The sequence below is a fragment of the Convolutriloba macropyga genome, chromosome 3 (genome assembly GCF_964194025.1).
Source record: "Convolutriloba macropyga chromosome 3, txConMacr16.3, whole genome shotgun sequence".
NCBI lineage: Eukaryota > Metazoa > Xenacoelomorpha > Acoela > Convolutidae > Convolutriloba > Convolutriloba macropyga.
In genome coordinates this window covers 67,526,158-67,553,518 of record NC_134470.1, presented here as the reverse complement: position 1 = coordinate 67,553,518, position 27,361 = coordinate 67,526,158, and the positions used below count along the sequence as shown (strand labels likewise).

Genomic DNA, 27,361 nt, shown 5'->3' with positions numbered 1-27,361 from the left:
ATCCAATTTCTTGTAATAAAACAAAACATATCTGCTGATATTATATGTCACCGATGCTTTGTTTGTGGGACAGTATGCCGTTTTATAAACGTTTTTTGAGTAGTCATTTTTTGCGCTTCTTTTTCTCTTCTTCGAGAACAATCGCGTAGTAACAGATCCCAATGGTTTAAAAATGTGGCCCAAATAAACTTATTTAATCTCTCAGTATAATTTCTGCAGCTGAATTAGTAGAAATAAGAATTGAACTAAAAATACAAAATATTCAGATAATAGCTAATGATTTTAATGGTAGCAATAGTTTTTTTTCGCAAATCGTTTCTAAATTTTTAGGTTTTTCTTTAGTTTCTAAGGCTTAAACTACCCAAAGACAAGATTTTTGGTTTTGCAGTAACTTGTTGGTAATTTATCAAGGATTTTTTAGTTAAAAGCTAATAATTTTTAGGACTTTTGAAATTTCTTGGTTTAAAAAATGTTGATTAATTTTTGAATTTCGCCTCCTTGATCGTTCTTTTTGTTGACTTGTAACATAGTCTCATTAAGAAAACTTTCTGTCAGCTGTATTGTTAGGAGAAATTAAATTTGAATAGTTAAGGTTTTATCTGACTGCATTTGGACGTTGTTACTATGTGCTTTTAAATTTAGATATTCAGTTTCTGCCGAGAAGTTTTTGTTTTTGCTAATTTTTTTGGTTGTTTTTTTTTCTCATAGTCTCTTTGAGGTCAGATCTCATCGGCGCTGTAAAAAGGCACTGCATTATGTAATTCAATTAGTAGATAGGTTGTGTAACGAGTGTTTTAAACTCAAACATCTATCTTTGTTATTTCTTCATTTGGTTGACAATTAAGTCAAAAATGTATATCAGCTCGGGTTGGAACATCATGTGCGAACGCACATTAACGAGCCGCCTTGTTTTTTATCTAGTGTTTCAGGAACTCATTTTACTTACTTTCGATTTTATATATATATATATATATATATATATATATACATATATATCAATCTAATTAGCCATTTCACCATTAACAACTGCACTTAGTAATCGCCCATGAGCTAGGTTGACAAATTAATTGCTGGAGAGGGGTGAAGAACCCCAAACAATCAACAATTAAGCACTTTGAGAGACAGATTTTGTGTAATTATTCAAAACGTTTAGTTATATCAAACGTTATTATATCAAACGTTTAGTTAAATTGTTTTCGATAGGTCTAAGAAACCAGAAGTGTTATTTGTGTCTTCGTTAGGGTTTTTGCTAAAACTCTCGGTTAGATAGACTAAACTTCAATAGTCTTTCAGAATATAAATTGTTTCTTAAATAGAAGATTCTTTGAGAATTTTAATCCAAAACTTGCGGGATCTTTTCTGCTAGTCCCCCCCCAATTAGTTAGGCACCCCCCATTTATAAATGTGTAAACTTATTGATAAAGCTAAGAAATCTTATACGTGAACTTATATGAGCAATATGCATTTACTAAAAGCTAGCACAGCTATGTGTCGTTTTCTGAATTTCTAACTAGGCTCAACAGTGAGGGTACTCTGTCGCCCATAAGATCGATCAAATAAAATAACCAAAGGTTTTGAATTGGTGAAGCTAGCGTTAATTTGTTACACTGCTACTTCCCCTCTTCCACTCTTGTATGCTGTTGCAAATTAGATTGTCTTGAAATAAGTTAATGGCGCTCGTAGTATCAAATCTAGTTACATGGACAACAAAGTTAAAAAAATTACTTGCACATCAATGGAAAAGACAAATTCAAGACAATTTAAAATAGTAATTACAATTATAATACCAATACCCGTGGTTCACTTCCCAAATGAAATAAACCAAAACACCTCACAGTATCCCAACTGGTCTTAAGATTACAAACCTCCAGAGTTCAGTCTAACTTTCAATCTCTTCTTTGTTTTTCACACTATCTTTTAAAGATTAGTCTCACTAAACCAACTACTTTCTCTCGATTGTGCCAAAATCTCTTCTGTGTCCCACTTATGCTATGTCTCAACCCTCTCTGATCTTTCTGTGTATCACATCAATTTATACTCAACCAATATGCTCTTATCTTAAGCAAACAAACCTTAATCTCTTAAGTAAACATTGCAACTTACACTTGAAATTGTCACATTCTGTAGGAGGGCTTTGTTTGCTATGCAAACAACCAATATCAAATTATGCTCTGTCATTCAACTGCTACTACTCATTGTTAATTTTCTCCTTATCTTAAGTACGCGACCTTTGGGCTCTCATGTAATCAAATCCAATACACTTTATCTCATTTATGCATTTGACATGTCAATCAGTGATTGCTAAGTAAACAATGAACGTTGCTCTGAAAAGTTATTATTCCTCTATTTCCGCTATCAAATTAGCTAACTATAAATCAATCTCTGTAAAAAAATCATGTGTTGAATATATATTTTAACTCAACTCCAAAGCTACGAACAATCGCCATTCTGTGCTTTCTCAACATTTCATGCGATTCCCCAGTTAAAAACCGCCGAAAAGTCTAATTTTCCTGGAAGCCCAACAATTTGACCTCTAGAGGTCAATTAGGGGTCAATAGTCAAAGATGAAGTGTCAATTTGTCAAAAAAAACTATTGGCGCAAAAATTCCTACCATAGTTACATCTACCCACCAATTTTTATCACCTAACTCCTAATAAAACACGAGCAATGACCGCGCACACTTTTCTTCGACCTCCCGGATGACCCCAAATTTCCAAACCTAATAATTTGCGAAGTAGTGGTCAAAACGTCTTTGGGTAAAGTTTTGTAGTTAGTAACTATAGGGTGCCACTAACTTGCCTGCCAAGTTTCATGACCAACGGATCAGCCGTTGCGATTCGTTCGCAATTTGAAAAACTTTTAACGAGACGTGGGTGCCAAAACCCGAAAAATCCGAGTTCGTCAAAATTGACCGGGGGTGGTTATTTTTTTCACTAACTTGCTCATGTTATTATATCAATACCATTTCAAACTCATTCGGCCGCTCAAAAACGCCAATTTCCGGTTTTCGGCTCTCGGGTCGTCACGAAGCACCAACTTCCGCTCGGAATCTGGGACTAAAAATATCAACAATCGAAAGCCCTTTAAAAATTACACTAATCCTCCCAAAAACTATAGCTCTACTACCAATATTCTACGAGCAATTCAAATTTTACGTTCCGCAGCTCGGGCTTGCGGTAGTTCCATGCAGGTTGGTGTGGGGAAAGATCTGACATCAAAAACTACTTTCCTGTGATAATTACCATTATACACAAAAATCGCCATTTTACATCCTAAACCCTTCCCAAGGTCTTGCAAAATCCTTACTTCATACGTGCATTACATTACGACTGATTAATCCCATTATTTCATACTCAAACAGTCATATTTCACAGTAACTTACCCAAAAACCTTCAAATCACAATACTTCCGGTGTTAATAACTGGCGATTGGGTGGTCGGATTCGCCTGAAATTTATAATCGCCAAAGAGCACCATTAGGGGTTCCTCCCATCATTGACCAGTTATCAACCAATAACTCCTTCCCATCCCTGGGGGATCGGAAAACTTATAGACCCAGGGTATTAGGAAAAACTGATAAATTGCTTTTTCTTAATTCGAAAATTCAAAAAGTTTCTCCCACAACTCTCCAACCATTCCCATGACTACCCAATACATTACTCCACCAGTACATGCTAGGACGACTGCTTTATACCATTAATTCATCCAGAAACTATCAAACTTAAACCGCAAAATATCAAAAACCCTCGAATCACACCAATTTCGCTGCTAATAACTCTCATCGAAAAAGTGTAATAGGCCGCGCATCCATACTTTAGTTGAACAATCACTAGTGGAGCCTCGTCACAAACTTTCAGAGTCCAATGATGCATGTAACTTAAAGAGTTGCGTGTACCAGGTCACCGAATGCCCTTATTTTGCAAAATAGAAATCGCACTTTTAGTAACTTCAAATTGAAATTTCAATTCTCTTTAAAATTACTAGTTAACATCAAAGTTTCGCTCTATAGTTTTCCTCTAATTTCAAATCTCTCATTTCGAATTTGGTCTGATGCACAAATACAACTTTGCTGAGTAAATGAAATATATCGACAGCTCAATTTGTTCATCAGTTTGTTTGTTTAAGATATATCACTCAACTCCCCTCTCTGGCTCCTTCGAAACAATAAACCCTTAAGAAAGAACGCTTACTTCAAACACCTAATTAACTTGTCTAACTTGACCTAAATTATCTTATTTATAAAATCTGTTTATAACAATTCCCTGCATCCTACACTCCTCCCTCCTAGATTATTATTCTCCCGAATAATTGCAAAGCCTTATCCTGTGACCTGATTAACTTACTCCTACGTACTTTAACCATAGTCGATCTAGTGAAGTGAACCATTTTTGTTTAGCTCCGGGTTAAAATAAACTAACTGCACCAAAATTTGAAAAGCGGTTGATTAAATCCGATTTTAAAACTTTCGCATTTTCAAATTTTATCATATTCTACCTAACTCATCAACATTGATTTTTGATCAAACTCTTTTGCTTCTGACAGACATCTTCCCCGGGAACCCCAAAATCACTAAAGTAAAAAAAGACAAATCCTAAAAAAAGATTTACTAAATTTACACATTTCCCTTTATCATTTTTTTAAGAAAAAAATTTCTCTACGGCTATAGTGCTTAATCAACTTGTCTCGATAAAATAGATTAATACCATATAGGCAACAATTGGGTAAAAACGCTTGAATAACTTAGCTGTCAACGTCCCTCTCCTCATACACTCGTGCACCTCTACATGAAAACCTTCTTCCTCTGTTTGAATGGATGACCAACTCTTCTTCCACTGTAGGTGCCATTTCTGCTGTAATCCAGACATGACTGCTGTCCTGATGCTTCCAAATGGCTCCACTTCCATGCTTCCAAACTTCTGGTCTGAACCTCCTGTCTTCAACTCCATCAAGCCCCAGGCTCGCAACATATCGTTTCTGCTAGTTTTGACTCCACTGCCAAAACTGCTTGCTATTGCAATTACATTGCCGCATGCTACTGAGTCCGAACTCCCAGCAAAACTTGTCTCGCTCCTTGCTTCGTTTACCTCATTCTCTTTATTCGAAAAATCTGTATCCGAAATATCTTCAAACAAATAGTCATCATCCGACTGTTCACCGCTTAGCGCCCCAGACTCTGGTGACAGTACATAAACGTTTTCCATAGCATGATGCTCTTCTGGTCCACAAGACTCAACATTCCGCTCAAGGATTTTTTCTTCTATCGGAATTTCTCTGAACCCACTGTTTTCATATGCTCTCAGTGCTGCTCTATAAATTTCCTGATTTGTTTGACCACAAACATCCTCCATGAACTCTACCTGAGTTCCAGTTTGCACTTTGTTGCCGTAACCTGGAATTCTTAATCAATTACCTCTTTCAGCAACTCTCGTATCTTCAACTTCTCCAAACAGATCTGTACTGAAAGCTCTTTTTCTCGGTACACCACTGCTGGACCCAATGTCAAACACTTCAGAACTGCTGCCAGATTGCCGAAATCTATCTATTGAAGAAGTGTCAACACCTCTACTTGTATCAATTACGTGCCTTTGAGGATAGTGCTGTCGTTTTCTCTGATCCACAGTATCACTGGTTACCTTTAATTCCGCCCTACTTCCCGCTTTCCCTCTAACAAATATATTGTAGCTTCTCTCATAAAAGAGTGAATTGTCAGACAATCGTATATCAAATTGATACAGCGTCTCTGTCAGTGTCCATGCTTGCTTCCCTGGAGTCGACCGCCAATAACCTCTTGGTAAATCACTTACTGCATTCAAGGCCCACCCACACAATTTTGTAGGCAACCACTTCATCATCTCTTATTCCGTCCATCCCATCTTCATGCTAGTGCTCAAATAATGTTCACGCCAACTTCCCAAACTTCGTAGTTTTGTAAAGAAAAACGCTTCACCAATTGATAACCAAACATAATCAAACTATTGGTAACCCAAATTGCAAATTAATGTCAAATTTCGGTGCGCTCGCAGCAGTTTCTCCGACGAAAAATATCGCACGCTCTCCAAATAATCAGAAAATAATCCACAGCAAAAAAGTAACAAAGAAATGAAGCGCACCCAGGAGCGCCACTATTGTCTTCTAAATTTCTAACTAGGCTTCACAGTGAGGGGACTCTGTCGCCCACAAGATCGATCAAATAAAACAACCAAAGGTTTTGAATTGGTGAAGCAAGCGTTAATTTGATACTCTGCTATTTCCCTCTTCCACTGTTGTATGCTGTTGCAAATTAGATTGTCTTGAAATAAGTTAATGGCGCTCGTAGTATCAAATCTAGTTACATGGACAACAAAGTTAAAAAAATTACTTGCACATCAATGGAAAAGACAAATTCAAGACAATTTAAAATAGTAATTACAATTATAATACCAATACCCGTGGTTCACTTCCCAAATGAAATAAACCAAAACACCTCACAGTATCCCAACTGGTCTTAAGATTACAAACCTCCAGAGTTCAGTCTAACTTTCAATCTCTTCTTTGTTTTTCACACTATCTTTTAAAGATTAGTCTCACTAAACCAACTACTTTCTCTCGCTTGTGCCAAAATCTCTTCTGTGTCCACTTCTGCTGTGTCTCAGCAAATTGTTTCTTTCCTCTCTGATCTTTCTGCGTATCACTTCAATTTATGTTCAACCAATATGCTCTTATTTTAAGCAAACAAACCTTAATCTCTTAAGTAAACATTGCAACTTACACTTGAAATTGTCACATTCTGTAGGAGGGCTTTGTCTGCTATGCAAACAACCAAAACCAAATTATGCTCTGTCATTCAACTGCTACTACTCATTGTTCAATTTTCTCCTTATCTTAAATACGCGACCTTTGGGCTCTCATGTAATCAAATCCAAAACACTTTATGCATTTGACACTCATATATGCATTTGACACGTCACTCAGTGTTTGCTTAGTGAACATAGAACGTTGCTCTGAAAAGTTCTTATTCCTCTATTTCCGCTATCAAATTAGCTAACTATGAATCAGTCCCTGTAAGAATATCATGTGTTGAATAAATAAATAAACTCAACCCCAAAGCTAAGAGCAACCGCCATTCTGAGCTTTCTCATTTTTTCATGCAATTCCGCAGTTAAAAACCGCCAAAAGTCCAATTTTCCTAAAAGCCCAAAAATTTGACCTCTAGAGGCCAATTAGGGGTCAATAGTCAAAGATGAAGGGTCAATTTGGTTAAAGAAAACTATTGGCGCGGAAATTCCTACCATAGTTACACCTGCCCACCATTTTTTATCACCTAACTCCCAATAGAACACGAGCAATGACCACGCACACTTTTCTTCGACCTCCCGGATGACCCCAAATTTCCAAACCTAATAATTTGCGAAGTAGTGGTCAAAACGTCTTTGGGTAAAGTTTTGTAGTTAGTAACTATAGGGTGCCACTAACTTGCCTGCCAAGTTTCATGACCAACGGATCAGCCGTTGCGATTCGTTCGCAATTTGAAAAACTTTTAATGAGTCGTGGGTGCCGAAACCCGAAAAATCTGAGTTCGTCAAAATTGACCGGGGTAGTTTTTTTTGTCAATAACTGGCTCAGGTTATCATATTAATACCATTTCAAATTCACTGGGCCACTCAAAAACACCAATTTCCGGTTTCGGCTCTCCGGTCGTCCCGAAGCACCGACTTCCGGTCGGAGTCTGGGATTTAAAATATCACCAATCAAAAGCCCTTGAAAGGTTGCAATAACCCTCCAAAAATCATAGGGCTACTACCAATATTACACGAGCAATTCAAATTTTACGTTTCGCAGCAGGGGCGTGCGCTAGTTCCGTGCAGGTTGGTGTGGGGTCAGATCTCACATTAAAATCGGATTCCTCGTACCCAAAATAGTCTATCCCCCAATTTTCAGGTCAATCCGACTTCAACTTTTTGAGAAAAAACTATTTCCATTTAGTTGCTAAATACATTCCTGTGATAATTACCAAAATACTCAAAAATTGCCATTTTACATCCTAAACCCTTCCCAAGATCGTGCAAAATCCTTAATTCATATGTGCACTACATTACGAGTGATTAATCCCATTATTTCTCACTCAAACAGTCATATTTAACACTAACCTACCTAAAAACCTTCAAATCACACTGCTTCCGGTGTTAAGAACTGGAGATTGCGTGGTCGGATTCGCCCGAAAATTTTAATAGCAAAAGAGGACCATTAGGGGTTCCTCCCATCATTGACCAGTTATCAACCAATAAATCCTTTCTATACCGGGGGGGGGGTCGGACAACTTTTAGACCCAGGGTATTTGAAAAAACTGATAAATTGCCTTTTCTTATTTCAAAATTTCAAAAAGTTTCTCCCACAACTTTCTAAACAATTCCCATGATTACCCAATAATTTACAGCACCACTACATGCTAGTACGACTGCTTTATACCATTAATTCATCCAGAAGCTATCAAACTTAAACTGCAAAATATCAAAAACCATCAAATTACACCACTTCCGGTGCTAATAACTCTCATCGAAAAAATGTAATAGGGCGCATCCATACTATAGTTGAACAATCACTAGGGGAACCTCGTCAAAAACTTTCAGAGTCCAATGATGAATGTAACTTAAAGAGTTGCGTGTACCAGGTCTGCGAATGCCCATTATATTGCAAATTCGAAATCGCACTTTAAGTAACTTCAAATTGAAATTTAAATTCTGTTCAAAGTTACTAATTCACTTCAAATTTTCGCTCTCTAGCTTTCTTCTAATGTCAAATCACTCATTTCGATTTTGGCCTGATGCACAATTACAACTTTGCTAAGTAAACGAAATATATCGACAGCTCAATATGCTTTTGTTCATTAGTTTGTTTGTTTAAGATATATCGCAATTATCTAATTTACAATATCTGGTTATAACAATTCCCTGCATCCTACACTATGGTTTAAAAGTATTACGTGTTGAACCAAAATTTGTCTCATAAAACGTAAGCATCAATAAAAATTTCTGTATTAGATCATTTTGGTGTTATCGGCTACAATAAGGGCTTGATTTTTAAAACTTCTTAAGAAAACGATTTTCAAAGTGCCTTCAATCTACCTAGACCCTCTTGTTTCAGTGAAATGCAAATATCGCTCTTACAATTCACGAAAACTTAGATTTAGGGGGCACAAATTTAACGGATATATAAGGCTGGGGGGCGCTAGCAGAAAAAAACCAACTTGCGATTGGTATTGTTCCTCGAAAACTTTCACAAGTGCCGGGGTGATTGATATGGGCCGTAATTTGTTGGGTCTTCAATATCACCCTTTTTATTCAATGGTATGATAACAATAGAAAGTTTAAGTTCATGAGATTTTTTTTATTCTGACGCAAACAGCAACAAAACACTTTTCTTGTTTCCCCAGACCTATTTCAAAGCCTTTGCAAAGCATTAAATGCAAGAATGCTCACGTAGTTTTCATATTTATGAAAATTAGAGAGTGTCATGGTTTTATTAAAACCGGGAAAGTTGACATGTATGTATGAATCACTGTGCATAAAATTAAGAAATAAAACAGCCACGTCTCAATCATAGGCTATAAAAACAGTGGAGGGTTACAGTCGCGCATTAGAAATAGTCATAACATTTCCTGCCTCCGTTAAATTCTACTCACTGCTATATTTCCCAAGGGTCTTTCAAAAATGAAGGAACTATTGCTGATGATATGATCGCAAAATGAGAGGTATAGAGGGGTATTATGACACTCTAAAAGCATTATAGCAGCAACGAAAGGGTGAGGGATAAGGATATTCAAAGGAAAAAAGTTTTAGCACCTCCCTTTTAAGATATTCTCTGACCTCTTGAGAGCACACGGATTATCAGGGTAAAAAACTGATAAAAAAATAGCTACAGATTAGTGGAGTACAATCAAAATTTCCTTTTTCCAAAAAAATCAAAATTTAGTTCTTGTTTCTCAATTTGAGTCTCCCTGCAGGCAGTTGAGTTTATATTTATTCAACATACAATTCTGTAGCTGGTAAAACTCAATTTAAAGTTCAAGTTTCAACTATTTGTACGGAAAAAAATTAGATGATTGGTTGTATGTAAGCAGAGCACCAAAAACCAATCGAGGAATTTATTCTTCAAACAATTAAATCACATGAAACCATTCTGTTCACGTATCTTGCAGCAACATCGTTGTGGTTTGGTGCGTGAATTTTTTGTCACATAAAGATTTTGTTTTACTCGTTAACCTGTACATACGCAAGCGAGCCATCTTGTTAAATTACGGAATTTCATTGCAGCCTTTTTTGCATGCTAGTCCCAAGAACGGATATAATCATATTTGTAGTTTTGAATCAGAAGGCGTAATATTTTAATCTCTTAGTTTTGGTTGAATTGTGAACAATGAGGGAAAAATTAAGGGAAACCAATATATCCGGAAATGAGGAACAAAAATTTCTGAAGAACCGACGACAGCTTGTGGGAAACGAATGAGAGATTGATTTATCCTATCTTTAAAAGAACAATAAATCAACAAGTGGCTAAATTGAATCTTGTAGTTACGTTCAAAATCAAAATTGTACGGTCTTGCATGCATTTTGCAAATATTTTAAGTGCTAAAAATTTTTCTATCCAGATCTAATCTATGCATGTAAAAATTGATCATGAAAAAAACTGTTGCGAACAATACTTTTCAATACCGCTCATGGTTTGTCAAGATTTCTAGGATCTTGCATTATATTTGAACTGTTGAAGTTGTGAAAATTTTTTCTACAATCTGTATGATTGGCAACAACCCTTAAGTTGTTGTTTTAGTTATTCAGTTTTTCTTTTCACTCTTTTTTCTGCTGTTTTTCAACCCTTACAATTCTCTCACTTTCAAAACTGAGTTTTTGAATAAATCGGGAAACAGATCAATTGAAAAACAAATAGCAAACTTTTTAAAAATTTTAGATTTAATATGCAGTAAAAACTTCTTTTTTTTAAATTGAAAAAAAATTTTTTAAAATTTTTCTTCGTCCTGATTTTATCCCATATTATTTATTGTCAGGACATCAAAGATCTTTCATGATTTGATAAAAATTTTCAAATTGTTCCGACCTCACCTTAGTGGGGGGAGGGAAGAAGGAACTATATGCTCAACTGGACTTTTTTGTTCAGCCAGCTTTTGTCGGCCATTGCTTGTACAGCGTTGTGATGGTATCCTTAGATAACTTGATAAACTTAGAAAACCAGACAAAAGTATTTCCGAATTCAGTTTTTTTCCGAGTAGTGAACGAGATTTAAGGATTTGTGACTTTACGTGCTTTTGATATATCAGAGTTTTCCTTCGCCAAAAAATCTACGACGTAACTATTTGGAACATTTCTTTTGCTTAAAGCCACGTAGCAATAGCAAGGCTATAAAAGTTTTGATCAGATCGTAAAATTTTACATTGAAAACTGATATAATTTGTATTGGGGCGCAGTCAAATTAAAAATTTTTTGAAGTGTTTTTCATACTATTTACAGACACATCCGTTTTCATTTAGAAATCAAATTATTGATGAAATCCATTTAAGTCGAATTGAGGCGCGTTGAGCAAATATGTTTTCGAAGTAATGCTCATGTTTTTTAAGGCTCCATTCAAGTTTGCTGAGTTGTGCTAGCATTTGATTTTTTTTTGTAGACTCAAGACTTAGTCTCATTATTCAAAACTATATTAAGCTATCCCAAGAAATTTTTGGAGAAATTTTCCAATGCTTTCAGTTGACTTTTAATGGCTCTTATGTATTTGAATATAACCCTCCTCCAAATAACATTGATTTTTGCTATCTTGGAAAGTTTTCCAACCTTATTTCTTTTTGAACTATGTCGCATTTGTAATTTTTTTTCTGTCAACCTATCGCTGATGTCTATTAATGACAGATTCCACCTACCTCAGTGTGAAATAAAATTAAATCTACTAGCGGTCTTTAGTTTCAACCAACGGTTTTATGATTCCGAAAACTAGCTGGTATTTGTGGTTCTTTTTGGAACATTTGTCACAATATCGAATAGAATTCAAATCCGTTAGCTGTTATAGGAGACCTAGTTTTTCCTTATAACCTTCACTTTACTGTTCTAATGGCTTCGACACGTTTGCAGCTAATTTTTCACCGTTCTGGATTTTTGCTTGTAAGTTTTTTTGCTGTCATTTTATCTATTCCGAATAATGATAGTGGTTTCGTATAGAGACGTAAATGAAATTTTTCACTTTGTTTGAAAGTTGATGGTTTTCGTGGATCTGCTTTTATTTGTTTTCAAAAAGAAATTAAATTGAATTGAAGTTCGTCAACCTATAACCATAAATTCGTCAACCTATAACTTAGTATCTTTTATGACAAATAACATCCCACTTCTTGTGAGGTAATTACTAATTTTTACTATTTTTATGTTTAAAACTGTGATTTCAGGACTTTGACACTAAGTTCTCTTAACAATTTCATAATTTTTAATACTCGTCAATTTTGCTGGTTCTTTGTAGTCATTTCACAACGTCCGTGTGTAAATTTGTCCAACTGATGTTCAAATGGGGTGCAAGTGGACTTTTAAAATCTTTTTGTTTTGTGGTTTATGCTTTCATTGACTTGAAAATGTTGAAAGCTTTTAATGGCTTCAAAACTTTTCGTAACAATTTTATGATTTCAAATTTTTCCTTCAATTGTTTGCATATTGTAGTCCTATGACTTATTTTCACTAACGACAAGGATTGCTGACAGTTGCTGACTTCTCAAGCAGTTACCTGTTGATGGTTTCATTTACTGAGTTTTTTTGGTTTCTAAAATTTCAATGGTTATTTCAGGTTTGCCACTGTTGGCGCAACTTCAAATCAGCTACAAAAGTCATCAGACAGCAGGAAATAACCTTTGAAACTGAAAAAAAGTTAGAATTCGTCAAAACTCAAAAATTGTCAAAACTAAAAATTTTAACAAGTTGGGACCAAAACTTTGTACACCCCTCCCCCCCCCGATTTTTGGAAGAGGGAACTTGAGCAACCCGAGGTTATGGCACAAAGTTAGGGTTACCTCTAAGCTATTCATGGACCCAACGAACGTTATTGCATCAGACCCACAACTGTGGCTATTATTGGCATTTTTCGATATTTTGTCATTAATTGTTAAATTTCGTAAGTTGTTTATTTTATGATATTTTAGAAGATCTTTAAAGGTCGAATACCGTATTTTCGAGGCATTTAGAGCCACGTAATAATCAATGCTCCTTATGTCAATAAAAGTAAATATTGCAATAATATGACATATACTATGTAAACAATGACCTAAATCATTTTCTTGATTAAACAATCAGAACTAAGTAGCAATGATGTTATAAATGATAAATATTTGCTTATTTACTTTAAATGAATTGTTTGATTAGTGAAGCTAAATTGTATTTAGAACCATTAGAAACTGTTATACTTAGCAGTTGGCTCTCAGATTGACTAAAAATTTTTCTTTAACAACTATAGTCTTTTGCTAAGTTTTGCTATATCTTGAGATCTTGCGATTTTCAAATTAATTGAGCTTACTTAACGAGGAACTAGCAGCATTTCTAATATTGGTTGAAGCGTTACAAACTTCAGCACGAGATTGAACATAGACTATCACTAAGGATTTTCTTAACTTCAATCAACAAATTAAAGTTACAGTCCTTTAATAGGTCCGAGCGACTAATTATTTCTGCGAGATTTTTAGTCAATCGAACCCTTTGAAGAACCAGACCGGCGTAAAACTCGAGAACCAGGCTGTGATATATCGGTTCCGCTGAGATTCTTGAGCAGCCGCAGCAACCACTTTTGTTCTTCTCTTTGTCAATTTTCTACCTAGTTTTGTCAAAGCAAAGTCGCATTTGCTTTGTACTATATTATTATTTAAATATATTAGCTTTGGTTTTGTCTGATAATATTTTGACATCGTTTTCAATAGTTTTTTTTTAAAAAAAGATCAGTTTTGTCCATTAGATGAGTTCAGTCCATAAGATCAGTTTTGTCCATAATTAATGTTTTTTGTTGTTTTCATTTGTTTGTTTTTTTGCCGTGTAGTCTCTTCGGTCGCCGTTTTTGCCGTGTAGTTTCATTAGTTCTCAACGGTCCTCTAATTCTAATATGGTATTAATTACTTTCTAAAACTGACTTTTTAATTGAAATATATGTGCGAACAAAGATGCACTGCTTGTTCTTGTTTTACTGTATCCGCTGCCAGTGCCAATCTTAAGTAGCCTGTAAAACGTTTTGCTAAAGAACTTTCAGAAAACTACAAACTTGACTTGGTCTGAAATTGTCGCAGAGTGACATTGTGACGTATGAAGTTGAACTCTGACAATATTTGTGGCGTCTTGAATGAAACCGGGGTCACCCCCCATTTCAGGGAGAAATCCATATCGTCGAATCCAACTGAAAGACAAAACTCTGGGTATTAGAAAAACAATTACAAATTGCGTTTAATGTGAAAAAGTAGAAAACCCTTATACTTCAAAATCGCAGAGTCAATAATTCAGAAAATTAATTTTTGTCCAGAACTAATTCATCGAAGATTGCGTCAGGTTCCAAATATTTAGAACTTATCAGAATTCTTTGAAAAGAAAGAGTACGCAATTAATTTTTAGCGAGTTGATAATTGGCGTTGGGTCAAGTGAGTAACGGTATAACAGTTGCTATAAAGTCATCGCAAAGTCAGTGTAATTTTATGTATGCTCTAGTTGATATTTCGTTATCATTCTGATATCATAGTTGATGCCTTACGAATAATTCACTTTATGTGAACAATCTCTTAGTAATTGCAATCATCTAAAAGTCGTCAACAATTCTGGCAGATTAAAATCATCCAAGCAGCAAGCAGTTATAAGAATTTCGGGATCAGCTACCATGAAATCAGCTGTTATCATTGTATGAATGCAACTTAGGATCTTTTCCGTTTGCCCCCCCCCCCCTCCCACTACCACCACCACCACCCTCACCAGTACATTATGCACTCTCCAGTAACAGAGCACGTGCCATTAAATAGTTAATCCGTAGGTAAAAATATGACAGGTGAGCTAGGAGGGTGCGTATAGTATGCACCCAATAAGCTGAGGGGGGAACTCATATAAACTAACGTAAAAGATCCTAACCTTATGAGTGCTTGTGTTTGTTAGAGAATAAATGTTGTGAGCGAAGCCAGGCTTACAATTGCTTTATTTTATGGTTCTTACAGATTGCAAATTCTTTCAAACCTCTGTAATCTGCTGAAACCAACATATTCCCAAACAAATAAAAGTTACTTCATGTCTATATTGGGAAAGTCAGGAAGAAGTTGAAAGACTCCACTTCTGGACTTTTAATTCACAAAAATGTAAGACTCTCAACAAAATGGTGTGATAGTATATGATATAGATTATATACTCGAAATTATAAAATAAAGTAAGCCTCAAACAGATTAGTTTTGGACAGCAATTGAGGAAATATTTTTGCAATTGCTATACAAAAAATATAGATGAATTGAGTTTTCTATGTAGTGCGTCCAAAAACTTGACAGATAACCCCTTTAATACAAGATCTTCAGCTATGATCAGCAGATTCTCATACGAATGATTTGAGGCCTATTTTATCTTATAATTTCTACCATATAATGTATCCCATATGATTGTATTTACGAAATTCATACATTTAATTTGTGGAACTGGAAATTCAAGCTAACATGAAACACACTTCGTAGCAGGTTAAAGTTACATTCTTGGTCATTCGAACAATTATAACTTTTTGTATGATCTATATATGATTATCAAGAAATCATCAATTTTGAATAAGTGTAAAATATCATAGATTTTCATACATTTATTTCATATAATTATTTTAATACAATTTCTGGAAGCCACGTCAGCCGTAAATGTCTAAGATAACCCAAAGATATGAAATGATATTTAAGGATTTTGTACGATCGCTAAACTATGTTAGGCCGTATAAAGAATAAATTTTATTCTCAACAAATCAACTTTTGCTATCACAAGAAATTTTATATCAGAGACCCAGGCCTAGGCCTCGACTTATGAAAAGATTTAAAAAATCTAATGAGGGGGCCAATTTTGACTATAATTACACGGTCGAGCTTCCTAGTTAAAGTCCAGCTAATATCTTTTCGTGGGTCGAGTTTAATTCTTTTAATAACGAAGAAGGACCAGCTAAGGTTTTTTCATGGGTCCACCATTAGCAACTTCATAACCAAAAAAGTCGACTAAAGGTCTTTCATGGGTCCACTATTAGTCTTTTCAAAATCCGCAATTTTTCATTTTTTCTGCTTTTGTACATACAGAAGGCGAGCCGGAGCAGGACTAAATAGCTTTGCAACAAAGCAGTTCACCTTAGGAAACAGCTGGAAAACTGCCAAATACCTTCTTCTGCTAAGTTCTTCCCCCAATCAACCTTAAGTTCAAGAGTTATGGCAGCTCGAGTATACTACCACATTACTTGATTAATGAAACCATATAGCTTAAGTGTATTGGTCCTAGTCCCATTAGCCATGACAAAAATTCGGCGTCATTCAGTTTGTTTTCCCCTAGTTTCGCCATCCAGTTTGTTATATATTATATATATATATATATATATATATATATATATATATATATATATAACTTTTAGCAGTGTAATTGTTATCTGATATATTCTACAATTTGAGAGAAAAGGTAGACTTACATGTGGAAATTTCCAGTTCACAGATCTGTTGATCAAACGGGAAGTACTCTAGCTTCATGTGACAACTGCTCTTCACTCGGAACCTGAAACCACACGAACATATAATAGAGTTCTTTCAACCCCATTCAAAATCGAATGGCTATCTTGTAAAGGTCTGGCAGATTCTGGCAGAATCTTGCAGCAAGATTCTGCGAAATTTTTCAATATTTCTGCCGGATAAACTTCACTTTTACCTTCGGTTTTCTTAATATCAAAAAAATTCAACCTTTTTGTGTTCTGAACAGATTTTCTGAACAAAAAAGTTCAATTTTGTGCAAAATAATTTTCTCCGTTACAAGGTTCTATACCCAATGAACAAAAATGTTTCAGAATACAACCATTGTAAGAAAAATGTTCTTTGTCACCATATTACACAATCAAGAATGTGAGCATGCTTTTGGAAAAAAAATTATGTATTTGGCGTTGATTTTGCTAGAGCGGCACTAATCCATCTTCAAAACTAGTTGTAATTGCCGCTCAAATCCAATAGTTGATTTTCAGATAACGAAAAAATTGTTTTCGAACTAGTTAAGGAGAAATTACACAAATCAGACATTTTATAAATGTTTTTCATTATAATTGAAAAATACAAACAGCGTTGATTTTGCTAAATTGGCACTAGTCCATTTTCAAAACTAGTTGTAATTGCCGCCCAAATCCGGTAGCTAAATTTTGGATCATGAATAATTTTTCCTGTAATTAACTAGGGGAAAATTTACAAATCAATAAAGACACGCATGTTTTTTATAATTTTTATTAAATACAAACAATCTGTTCAACTCTCCATTTTCCCTGAATACCAATGAAGGCTTTGATGTAAATGAAACAAATTTAAATGGTTGTGTTAATTATGCATTTGCTAGATTTAAGGAGTAGAATGAGAAATATAAAAAAGTTGCTGATCACTTTTCTTTCCGAGTGAGTTTTCAGAAATTAATGATTATTGAGCACTTTTCATGAGTTGTACTTTTTAGAAAACAAAAATGCAATCACTCATTCTTTCCCAATTGAAGGCCAGTATACATTAGCATATACTCATTTATTTTGCCAGCTTTACAAATTGGTCTTTTTGAGTTGACTCAGAAAAAAAATTAAAAGGATATAGCGGTTTTATCTAAAAATTAGAGTTAATTTTTTCTAAACATATTATAACTTGTATAGGAACTTCATATTATAAAATAAAAACTTTTTGTTTATGTCATTTGCATTTTCTTAAATATTTTATAATATTATATAATCAATTGCAAATGTACAAAAAATACTTCATATTGTAGTTTGTGTAACTGTGCACTATGTAGTTTGAAGAACGCTGCAGTGTCGGCTCACTGAGTTGTTTTCAAAGAACTTTTTTGCAGATCAGTAGCTACCTAAACGATCATCAATTACTTGCTTATTTGTGTTTCTAATGGACGTACCGTGTGGAAATTGAATACCGCAAACTGCTGAGTATTGTAGTTTTAAAGTGTGGAATATGAGGGGCACATTTTGTCATTAAATTCCACAAAAAGATTAAATTTGCTTTTTGTCGGTTTTGGTGACAAAAAGTCGAATTAATTAAAAAACAATTTTTTGCAGCCATATTTCACTTTTTAAGCCAACTTTGCAAGTTTTAAAGTACATTTTATGGGAAAAAAATGGGTAAAATGGACCGAAAGGTAAGGAAGCTGGTATGATAATGCTGGCGAAACAAAGTTAGATTGAATGAGGACAAGAAAAACCGCACTATTGAGTCTGGCCGTTTTTGTTAAGGATCAAATATTTCTTAATACCGAGATTTTAATTTTGCTAAAAAATGCTATTGGTTAAAACTCTAAGTTGACTAATATATTTTGAAACCCTCTGATTTCATTTTTTTCAGAATCAGATCATGAGAAAAGTCTTTCAACTCATGTTATCGGTCAGAACATAATACTACATTTTTTTAATATCAACAATGTGCAGCACATGATGCATCGCATTATTATTTACATTCGCAAAACTGAATGAAATCCACTGGCTCAAGATTGTGGTCCTCGATGGATGGCCTAATAAATTGAACTCACCAAAATAAGAATATTAACTGAAGCTCAAGTCTGTAAATTTTAGACTTTTAGTTCACTTGACAATTATGATTAAATATCAGAAAGCACCACTCAAACAAATTTATTTGGCTGATTTTAGTGTTTTCTGTTATCTGAGTCATTGGCTATTGGAGCGCACTCCCCTTGATCAAGCAAAGATCTGTGAACATTATTTTCAAAAAACTTCGATTTCGAGCAAGATCCTTGGGATTTGATAGTACACGAGAAGTTGATCTCAAAATGTGTCAGAATTGCAAGAAAAGAACTTAACTTATTAATTTGGGATATTTTAGATGTTTATATAGTCAAAAATACATGCATCAAAAGGGGGAAAATATTACATGCATCATGATTTTATTATAATCAGGTTGTTGTTCTTACCGAACTTCATGCATATTTCAAAAACATTCTTGTTGAAATATGTCTAAATGTTTTAAAGGTGTTCATTACTATTTGGTGGTCGATCTCAATAAATAGACTGAACAAAACGCAGGATTGCATCAAAATCGAGCATGTCGCAAGTTGGTGAATTAGGTGAACAGAGGAAAACCTTAAACCATTGAACCAGAACTTCACTGAGCTTCAATTAATTGATTAGGTTTGTTCTTTGCTATGCAAGTTGCGGTGTTATTTAAATTTTGACACTTATTTGGTTTATTTGGCAAAACTTTTATTAGGACCAATCCAATAATTCATCAACTCAATTAATTCATCTTCAATTCTATGTTATATCTTTTGAAGTTATATTCTATTATGAGGTCAAATATGAAGATATAGGCTGACAAAAGGAGTTTGTTACCTTTCAATGAGTGTGACCTCCCCATTAGGCTTGACCTTGACAAGAGTTGCCAATTTGTCTTCATGTGTCCTCGCCATTTGAGTGAAAATACTGTTCCTAAAAACATAGGATACATAATTAGTATAATTACTTTAAAATGAACGGGGAGTCTAATCAAGCGTAAAAACTACGAAAATGATTTGATTAAAAATTAACCATTAATTGTCCATTAATTAACCATAATTAATCAAAAATTTGTCCATAATTAACCATAAATTGACCATTAATTGATTTGAACATGCTTCTCTTACTTGCAAACCTAGTGTGCTGCAAAAGCGCAACTCAATCTCAATAATCTTAAGCTCTCACCATTGGGCCTCTAAAACAACCCATCCTCCTATTCTTTCCTGTTCCTCAAGTCTTCATTGCTCTAGCAAATTATACGGCGAACAAATAGAACTTGTTGACGATTGTCACCAAAAGGTCAAGTTTATCCTATGTACAAGTTACTTAATTATTCCTTCCGATCTCAAACATTAAAAGGTCATCTCTGGAAAAATTATTCCATCATTTTGATTGCTTATGGGCAACAGTAGAACGCAAAAAAATCCTACCTTCTGATTCAAAGGTGTCTCCTCTTGTCCACGTTCATTTGGCAAAAAATATGTTAGCTTCAGTTTAAATGTTAAAAACTTTATCGCTTCCCTGAGATCGCTTGGTAGTTTGTTCAATTTCTGAATGTTTAATAATGTTTAATATCAGTGACTTGTTACCCTATTTTCGTTTCTTCCGTACTTATAGTTTTAATTGTCTGAAAACTTGGTTTTGCCAAATATAAAAGCGTATTGCTAATTTCATTAAGGGTTATGATGTTCCACATCGAATCAGATTTTCATAAATTTTCAGTAAAGTAACTTTTGAAATCAGTAAGCTAGCTGGAGCAGTTTTCAAATTATCCTTGGTTACAACTGAACGTTTTTACAAAATGTTTACAATGATCGCAAATAAAATTTTTACCGTCCTTTTACCCTTGAATGGTCCGCAGGAACTGCTTTTTTTTAGTGTTAGAGGACTATCTGCTTCAAAAAAATCGGATTTTAAAGCAATATTTGAAGGAAGTAGATTTTTTGTAAGTTTTTATTTTAAAAAAAATGTTGCTATTAATTGTTGCAATTTATGTAGCAGTCAATTTTTATTTTAAAAAAACACTCTAGATTACTCGCTGTCCTCTCTCAACTAATTTGTGAAAGGGTTCTTTACCTATTTCAACAATGACTGTGTTCTGTTTGTTTTTGCCGCTCATCACATTAGAAGTGCTGCATACCTTTGGTATCAACTCTCTTAAATAAAGTCAATAATTTAGCTCTCACGGTTAAACGCGTCTTTTTTGTGAGACTGTTATCTTGTAAAAACTTCTCAAGATGGACTGTGATCTTTCGAGAATCTTGCAAAAAAATTGCTATCTTGGGAGAATCTCGGAAGACTCTGGTATGATTATGTTTAATCTTGCTAAGAGCCTTGAAGGAATCTTGCAAGATACCGGCCAATTTTAACAAGGGTTTATATAGTCTCAAATTCAGTTCATTTTCAGCTAGAATAGTTATGGTGTATGAGTCGAATACTATTTAAAATAAATGCATCTGATTTGGATGTTAGAGAACCAAAATTCAATTCGGGAAAAACCTAACAGCTTTCGTAGCATTCAGCTCATTTTATTTCTTCGCTTTTTCCTAGACTAAGGCTAGAAAGCCCTTCAATTCCAATTAATTGCTAAATCGCATCTCTTGGAGGTATGCAAACCTGAAGTATATTTCTGGTTTCCATAGTTTATGGATCATGTCTGTATGGATGGATACAGAATAGTCATCTTCCATTTCACTATCTCCATAATCGTAATCATAATCTAAATCTATCTTCTTCTTTTTCGTACTCTTCATTGCTCGTCTCAACCGCTTGCTTGTGTTTGAGTTGATGTCATTCTCTGTAAATCTTAGTCTGGTATCTGTCCATATCTGCGTCATGTACAGATCCTGCTCCAAACTCTGCGCACAAAATTGATTTAAAATTTTTTAATAAACATTTATTGAGCGCCATAATTTTATGATGAAAACTAGACACGGTCTAGAGCTGCTGGATATTAAATCGCCGGCCTCTGAGCGGTGAGCACAAAAATGAATAAACAGTATAGTTTTTTTAAGATTTTTTTGGCAATTGTTGTATGATGTTCCTGAACGATTAGTAACCATATACCTGACAATTCGGAATTTAAATTCAGCTCAAAAACAGAAAAAAAAGTTCTGTATAGATTTTGAAATCAAAAAGTTCCGTTAAAATATTTGTTGATTAATTATATTTAGTCCTTGTTTTCAAAAGGCAGATTACAAAATTGGTGCTGATAGCTGTTGCCATTTGATCTAAAGGTGATAAAAGTTCAATTCGTATGATTTTCATTTTATTGTAATGTCATTTTGTTGCTTTTTAAAATTTCTTCTCATCTTCTAGTTTGACTGTGGCACTTTAAGCTGTATATCGAAACTGCTGTCGTTCTTCAACTTGATGCGAAAAAAAAGACAGGAAGAGTGAATCTCACCACAGTCTCCCAAGGAGCAAGTTATGGTAAATAGGGAAAAAAGTACTCTGCGATAGCATATAAGGTTCCATCCCATCGTTTAGCAAACAATTGATCCAATGTTGAAATCTTTAAAATGAAAAGGAAGATCATAACTACAGTTCCTGATTGAGTAGAATAGCATAACTATAGTTCCTATTTTACTACAAGAGCGAAATGGGATCAAATCAATATTACATAATTTTGAAAAAAAATTCGCTGTCCAAATTAATGGTGCATCTTTGTTAGAGACTTTTTGTAAATTTAATGACCTCCATTCTCAATGTTTACGCTCAAAAACTTTGCATGGAAAATGAAAACAGCTCATCAGCCAGAAGTTTCCATTAGAAGCTAGATTTTATAATAAATATCAGCATTGTCGCTAAATTTGAAAATTTATCTGAATGATGACAAATGGACAAAAAACGAGTGTTGTTCTAATTTGATGAAACATTTGAAAAACAAATACTTTCCGCATTGTTAACAACAAATACGCCTCTAAACACAGCTTTCAAACATCGAGCGAAAAAGAATTTTTTAGGTGAATTTTTAAGTGGGAGTTAAGTGTGTGTCAGAGTGAGATGAATTCTCAAGCCCGGGGGTCGAGGTGTCACCGCTAAAAATAGATAAAAGATGAAAGATGGCGGTGAATTTGAGTAAAAAGTGTAAAATTTGCGCTAAATGCGATGAATTCTGTGAAAAAAAATTTAAGCAGTGCAAGATTTTTGCCACGCTTAAGCGCTGAAAGAAAATTTTTCGCCACTATCAGCAGAATGTGGTGAAAAAAATTCACCGCTTAAATCGCAAATCTTACAAATGTTCTCCGCTATTTTCAACGCTTATCTTAAATTCACAGGAAATGTCATTGAATTAAGTGACAGATAGCGCAGTGGAAAAAGAGGTACTTTACTTCCAGGAGGTGAGTGGTTCGATGACGTGTACGGCAGTTTTTCTTTTTGTAAGGAATCCCGAGAATGCAGTAAAAAACATATTCACCGCTAAAAACCGCAAATTTCACAGAAATTCACCGCTTTCACCGCATTCAACGCTAAAAGATGCGGTGCTTTGCGGTGGAAATAAAATTTTTTCACCGCTATTCACCACTAATCTTACATTATTGTTTGACAAATTCTCAACCTGGGAAAGATAATTTAGAGAAACAGAGCTTTAATAAAAGACAGCTGCTACGATTAGAAAAATACCGATAACTGAAAAGAACATACTTTAATTCAAAAGAACAGGCAGCAATTGCAGAGTTTCAAAAATATTGATAATCTCCAAGCTGAAAGCAAGAGGAATTGCTTGCTTTAAAATCCATCAGCGCATTTATTTACATAGAAAATACACTCAAAATTTAATTACACTCAAAAATGACATAGAAGAGTCTAAGAATTTTACATTTTTGAACTTTTGCAAATCGGGATTAAAAAAAACTATGTAGGAAAACTTTTTTGAGACGCCATATTTGTTAGTTTATCCCAGCATTGTCATCATTTATGTAAAAATCTTGTCCTGAATGATGAACAGAAACAAGCATATTTCCATTTTTTGTCAGAATTATTTGTAAAATAAATAATTGTAAAATTGCAAATAAACACTGACTGACATTCATTCAAATTTCTTAATTTTTTTTCTTTTGCAATTTTTAACAGTAGAACTTTGCGCCGAAACAATCAGTTCTTAGTTTGACAAGAATTAGCACATAAGCTTAGAAAATAGTTTGCAAGCTAAATTATATAGTACTAAAAAATAGTATTTTACTAAAAAATAGTAAAATTTTGATATCTTCTTATAATATCTTTGTTATATCTACTGATAATATTGCATCAATCACAACAATTTTTTTGTGATTTTTTCTCCCTAATCTTTTCAAATTTTAGAACCTTATTTTCAGATTTAAGAATTTAATTCTGAACTCTCGGCAATTCGTCCTTCAAGATTTTTTTAATCTATGAGAGATCTGATGGGAACAGAGCTTTACATAGATCCATTTTCTTACCTGAATTCATTTGAAATGTGAAATGGCGAAAAAGCAAAAAATTTGATAGTTTTTAGCCTCAAAGTCTCTTTGTGGAATCACAAAATCGAAAATGTCTCTGCAACAATCAATTTTGTGGTTTAAGGGATACTCATATCTCTCTGTTGAAGATGTCCCTGTGTCACTACTTTCTGAACGCAAGTACGAAAGAATCGGGCTGCTTAGAAGTTCGCAGCCCACATTTAGTGAAGTAGCAGGCGATATCTGAAAGTTTTTTTAAAAGAATAACAGACAAAAACTTTCTCCCAAATATCGTAACGGTTAGTATTTTTGCCCCTTGAAAACAAAAAATGTTATTAAAAAACGGTTATAATGTTGATTTTGACATCTTGATAGAAAAAGGTTAATTAAAGTAAAAATATTTCTAACCATTTCTAGTTCGGAGGCAGGGCCCAGGGACTCCACATGAACTGTGATCTTGACTGTAAGACTGTCAAAATCTGAAACAAATCAAAGACATAGAATTATGGAAGAATACGATGATTGGGCAATTTGATCTCATCGTCTGCGAACGAACTCTGTGGGAACGAAGCTCTTTTGAAATCTTTTGAAATAATGATTAACAAACAAACTGTTGCTTAGAAAAATATGCATGCAAAAATGCACGCATTATAAGTTTTCCGAAAACAAATCTAAAGGAGAAAGAAGATCTAAATCTGCAACACCATCTAAAGGAGAAAGTATAGATTTAAAATGAAGATATAAAAGTTTTTGAAACGCATATAATGCTCCCAAATTTGCAATTGACTGCAAAAACCCATCAAAATATTGTACTTCGATGGCTATCGGAAAAATGATTTTTTGAAATTTTGGAATAAAATGTAGACTTGAAATGGTTGGTGTTGCTACGATTTTGCAGCAGCTTTTTAAGCAAAAAAAATGCTTCGTCAAATAAGCTATCGATTGCGTTTCATTGGTTTATTTTGTTATTGCCGTTCACTTTGACAGACTTAAAAATTTGAGCAAGATGTTTGAAATTGTAGATCGAAAAACAGACAACTTTTTGGAAAAACGAACAAAACAAACAGAATTCGAACTTTCATGTCTCATCGAAAAAGCTAATAAAAACAACGTCTTTTGTTGGTAAGACATAAATATTATATTTCTACTTAAGTTACAGAAAGCAGGTAAATTTCAGTTCTAATCACAATAATACTCAAAAACGTAGCAAAAAAATTTTATGGATTCTTCAAAATTCAGCGACTACAACAAATCAAAATGAAAAACAGGACCTGGCTTCCATCAATATGTTTTGATTGCTGCGCTTTTCGGAAGAAGTATTTGAAATTAAGTAACGGATATTTGAATTTAAGGTCTTTCTTCGCCAGCAGAAAGATCTCATTTGCTAAGCTCTCAGTAATGAAATAAAGCGGAAAGATCTCATTTGCTGCAATGATCTCAAACGAATGCTAAATGAAAACCAGTAAAAATTTGTGAAAATTGCATTTCATTTTAAGCTCAATTTGGTTAAAGCAAAATTTTTGTAGAATAAGTCGCTTCATTTCATTCTTTTGATACAAATGGAATTTTTTATACACTATTGTTTTTCAGCATGCCTAACCTCTTCTTAACTTACCAGTAAACTGAGATGATACTTTGATTTATATTTCAACAGATGTTTTTCGGTAAGATACAAAATGATTTATATTTCCTAGTATTTTTTTAAAATTCATAAGAAACAGTACGTGAGCCAAAATATCATCAAAGACACAATGTTTTTTAACAAGCACTTTCCTGATTATATTCAAGAGCCGCAAAAATTATGGAGATTAAAAATCAATAATTTAGGTTTCCGAATCAAACAAACAACTATGGACAAGATGTACAATCTTCTGTTGTCAACAAACACCAATAGTAGAAAAATTAGAGAAAGATACAGAGCAAATACACATTTGGACTAAAACTCTTGATGAAATATGCCCGATTGAATTTTGTTTCCAACTTATATTTTCTAAAATCTCTTTTTGATGTTTGTATTATCAAAGCATCGGGCTTTAAAATGACATATGTGGGACATATGTGATTCGCATGACATCCCGGTAATCATTAAAAGTTCAGACAAAAACTTTATAAAAAGCGATGCGTTTTTTTTCCCTGTAATTGTACAAAGTCATATATCAATTGTATGATTACTTGTATTCATATAAGCATTAATTGATTATCAACAGATTTGTTTTCTGATTTTTGAAGATGAATATGACATATATATATATATATATATATATATATATATGTGTGTGTGTGTGTGTGTGTGTGTGTGTATGTGTGTGTGTATGTGTGTGTGTGTGTGTGTGTGTGTGTGTGTGTGTGTGTGTGTGTGTGTGTGTGTGTGTAAATTAGTTCTTTTTTCCTGCAGGGATCATTTTATGATTTCGTAAATTTCAATCAAGGAACAGAATTAATTTCCATGGTTCCATTCAAAGATCGTACTAGGAAATAGGTTATGATTATGTATGACATCATATATAATCCTTATATGAAACCCAGGTGCGACCATCGATAGGACTCACTAATTAAATTGTGTTATGCAATAAGATAAACTTTTTGTCAAAAATTTATCAATAATGTGAATCAATTAAAAAATTTTTTGAGAGGGTTTGAAAAACAATTATCGGGAATTTCTCTTGTGTCATCTATCATACACCGCAAACAGCATTAGTTATGATAGTTCTCTGAGAATTCATTTAAATTGATCTTACCTTTGTCAGCTTCCGGTCGTTTCAAACGATCGTAGCCATCGGAGTCCAAAACTGAGAATAAATGCTCTCCAAACTCTTGGCTGAAACAAGAATGTCCCATTTTAGGTGATACCAACTATAGAGATAAATCCTTTTTATCAGGATACGCTCCCCCACCTAATCCTAGTCCAAAAAAAATTCGTGCCATGATGTCACAGAGTGCTCCAAACATCATGCTAGGAAATGTATCATTGTCATGCACAACTTTCGGGCAAAACTTGGTAGAACCCAGATGACATTAGGAGAGAGGAGCAAGGGGGTGCAAAATAATCTATTCTTTGTTACAATATTTCGAAATATTGACTTAAGTTAAAATCAGTGACTAGACAAAAACTCTATGAAAATGTTTCCAGTTTAAAGTGGGAAAATCTCACTACTGCTTGTGAACCAAAACTTTTTGTATGATAACTTTTGGAACTAAAATGATTT

At 34.1% G+C, this 27,361-nt stretch overlaps 1 protein-coding gene across 1 annotated transcript in view; it reads right to left on the bottom strand.

The window, feature by feature from the left end:
- Positions 1-26,993, bottom strand: part of LOC142337226 (gamma-aminobutyric acid receptor subunit alpha-6-like) — a 47,759-nt gene extending 20,766 nt beyond the window's left edge. Inside the window, exons 1-6 of the mRNA XM_075386361.1 lie at positions 26,894-26,993; positions 24,564-24,634; positions 21,349-21,590; positions 19,570-19,665; positions 16,672-16,754; positions 14,266-14,397 (exon numbers count right to left, since the gene is read on the bottom strand). Coding sequence (XP_075242476.1) covers positions 14,266-14,397; positions 16,672-16,754; positions 19,570-19,665; positions 21,349-21,590; positions 24,564-24,634; positions 26,894-26,993 — 724 coding nt within the window. The remainder of the gene's footprint in view (positions 1-14,265; positions 14,398-16,671; positions 16,755-19,569; positions 19,666-21,348; positions 21,591-24,563; positions 24,635-26,893) is intronic.
- Between the last annotated feature and the right edge of the window lie 368 nt (positions 26,994-27,361).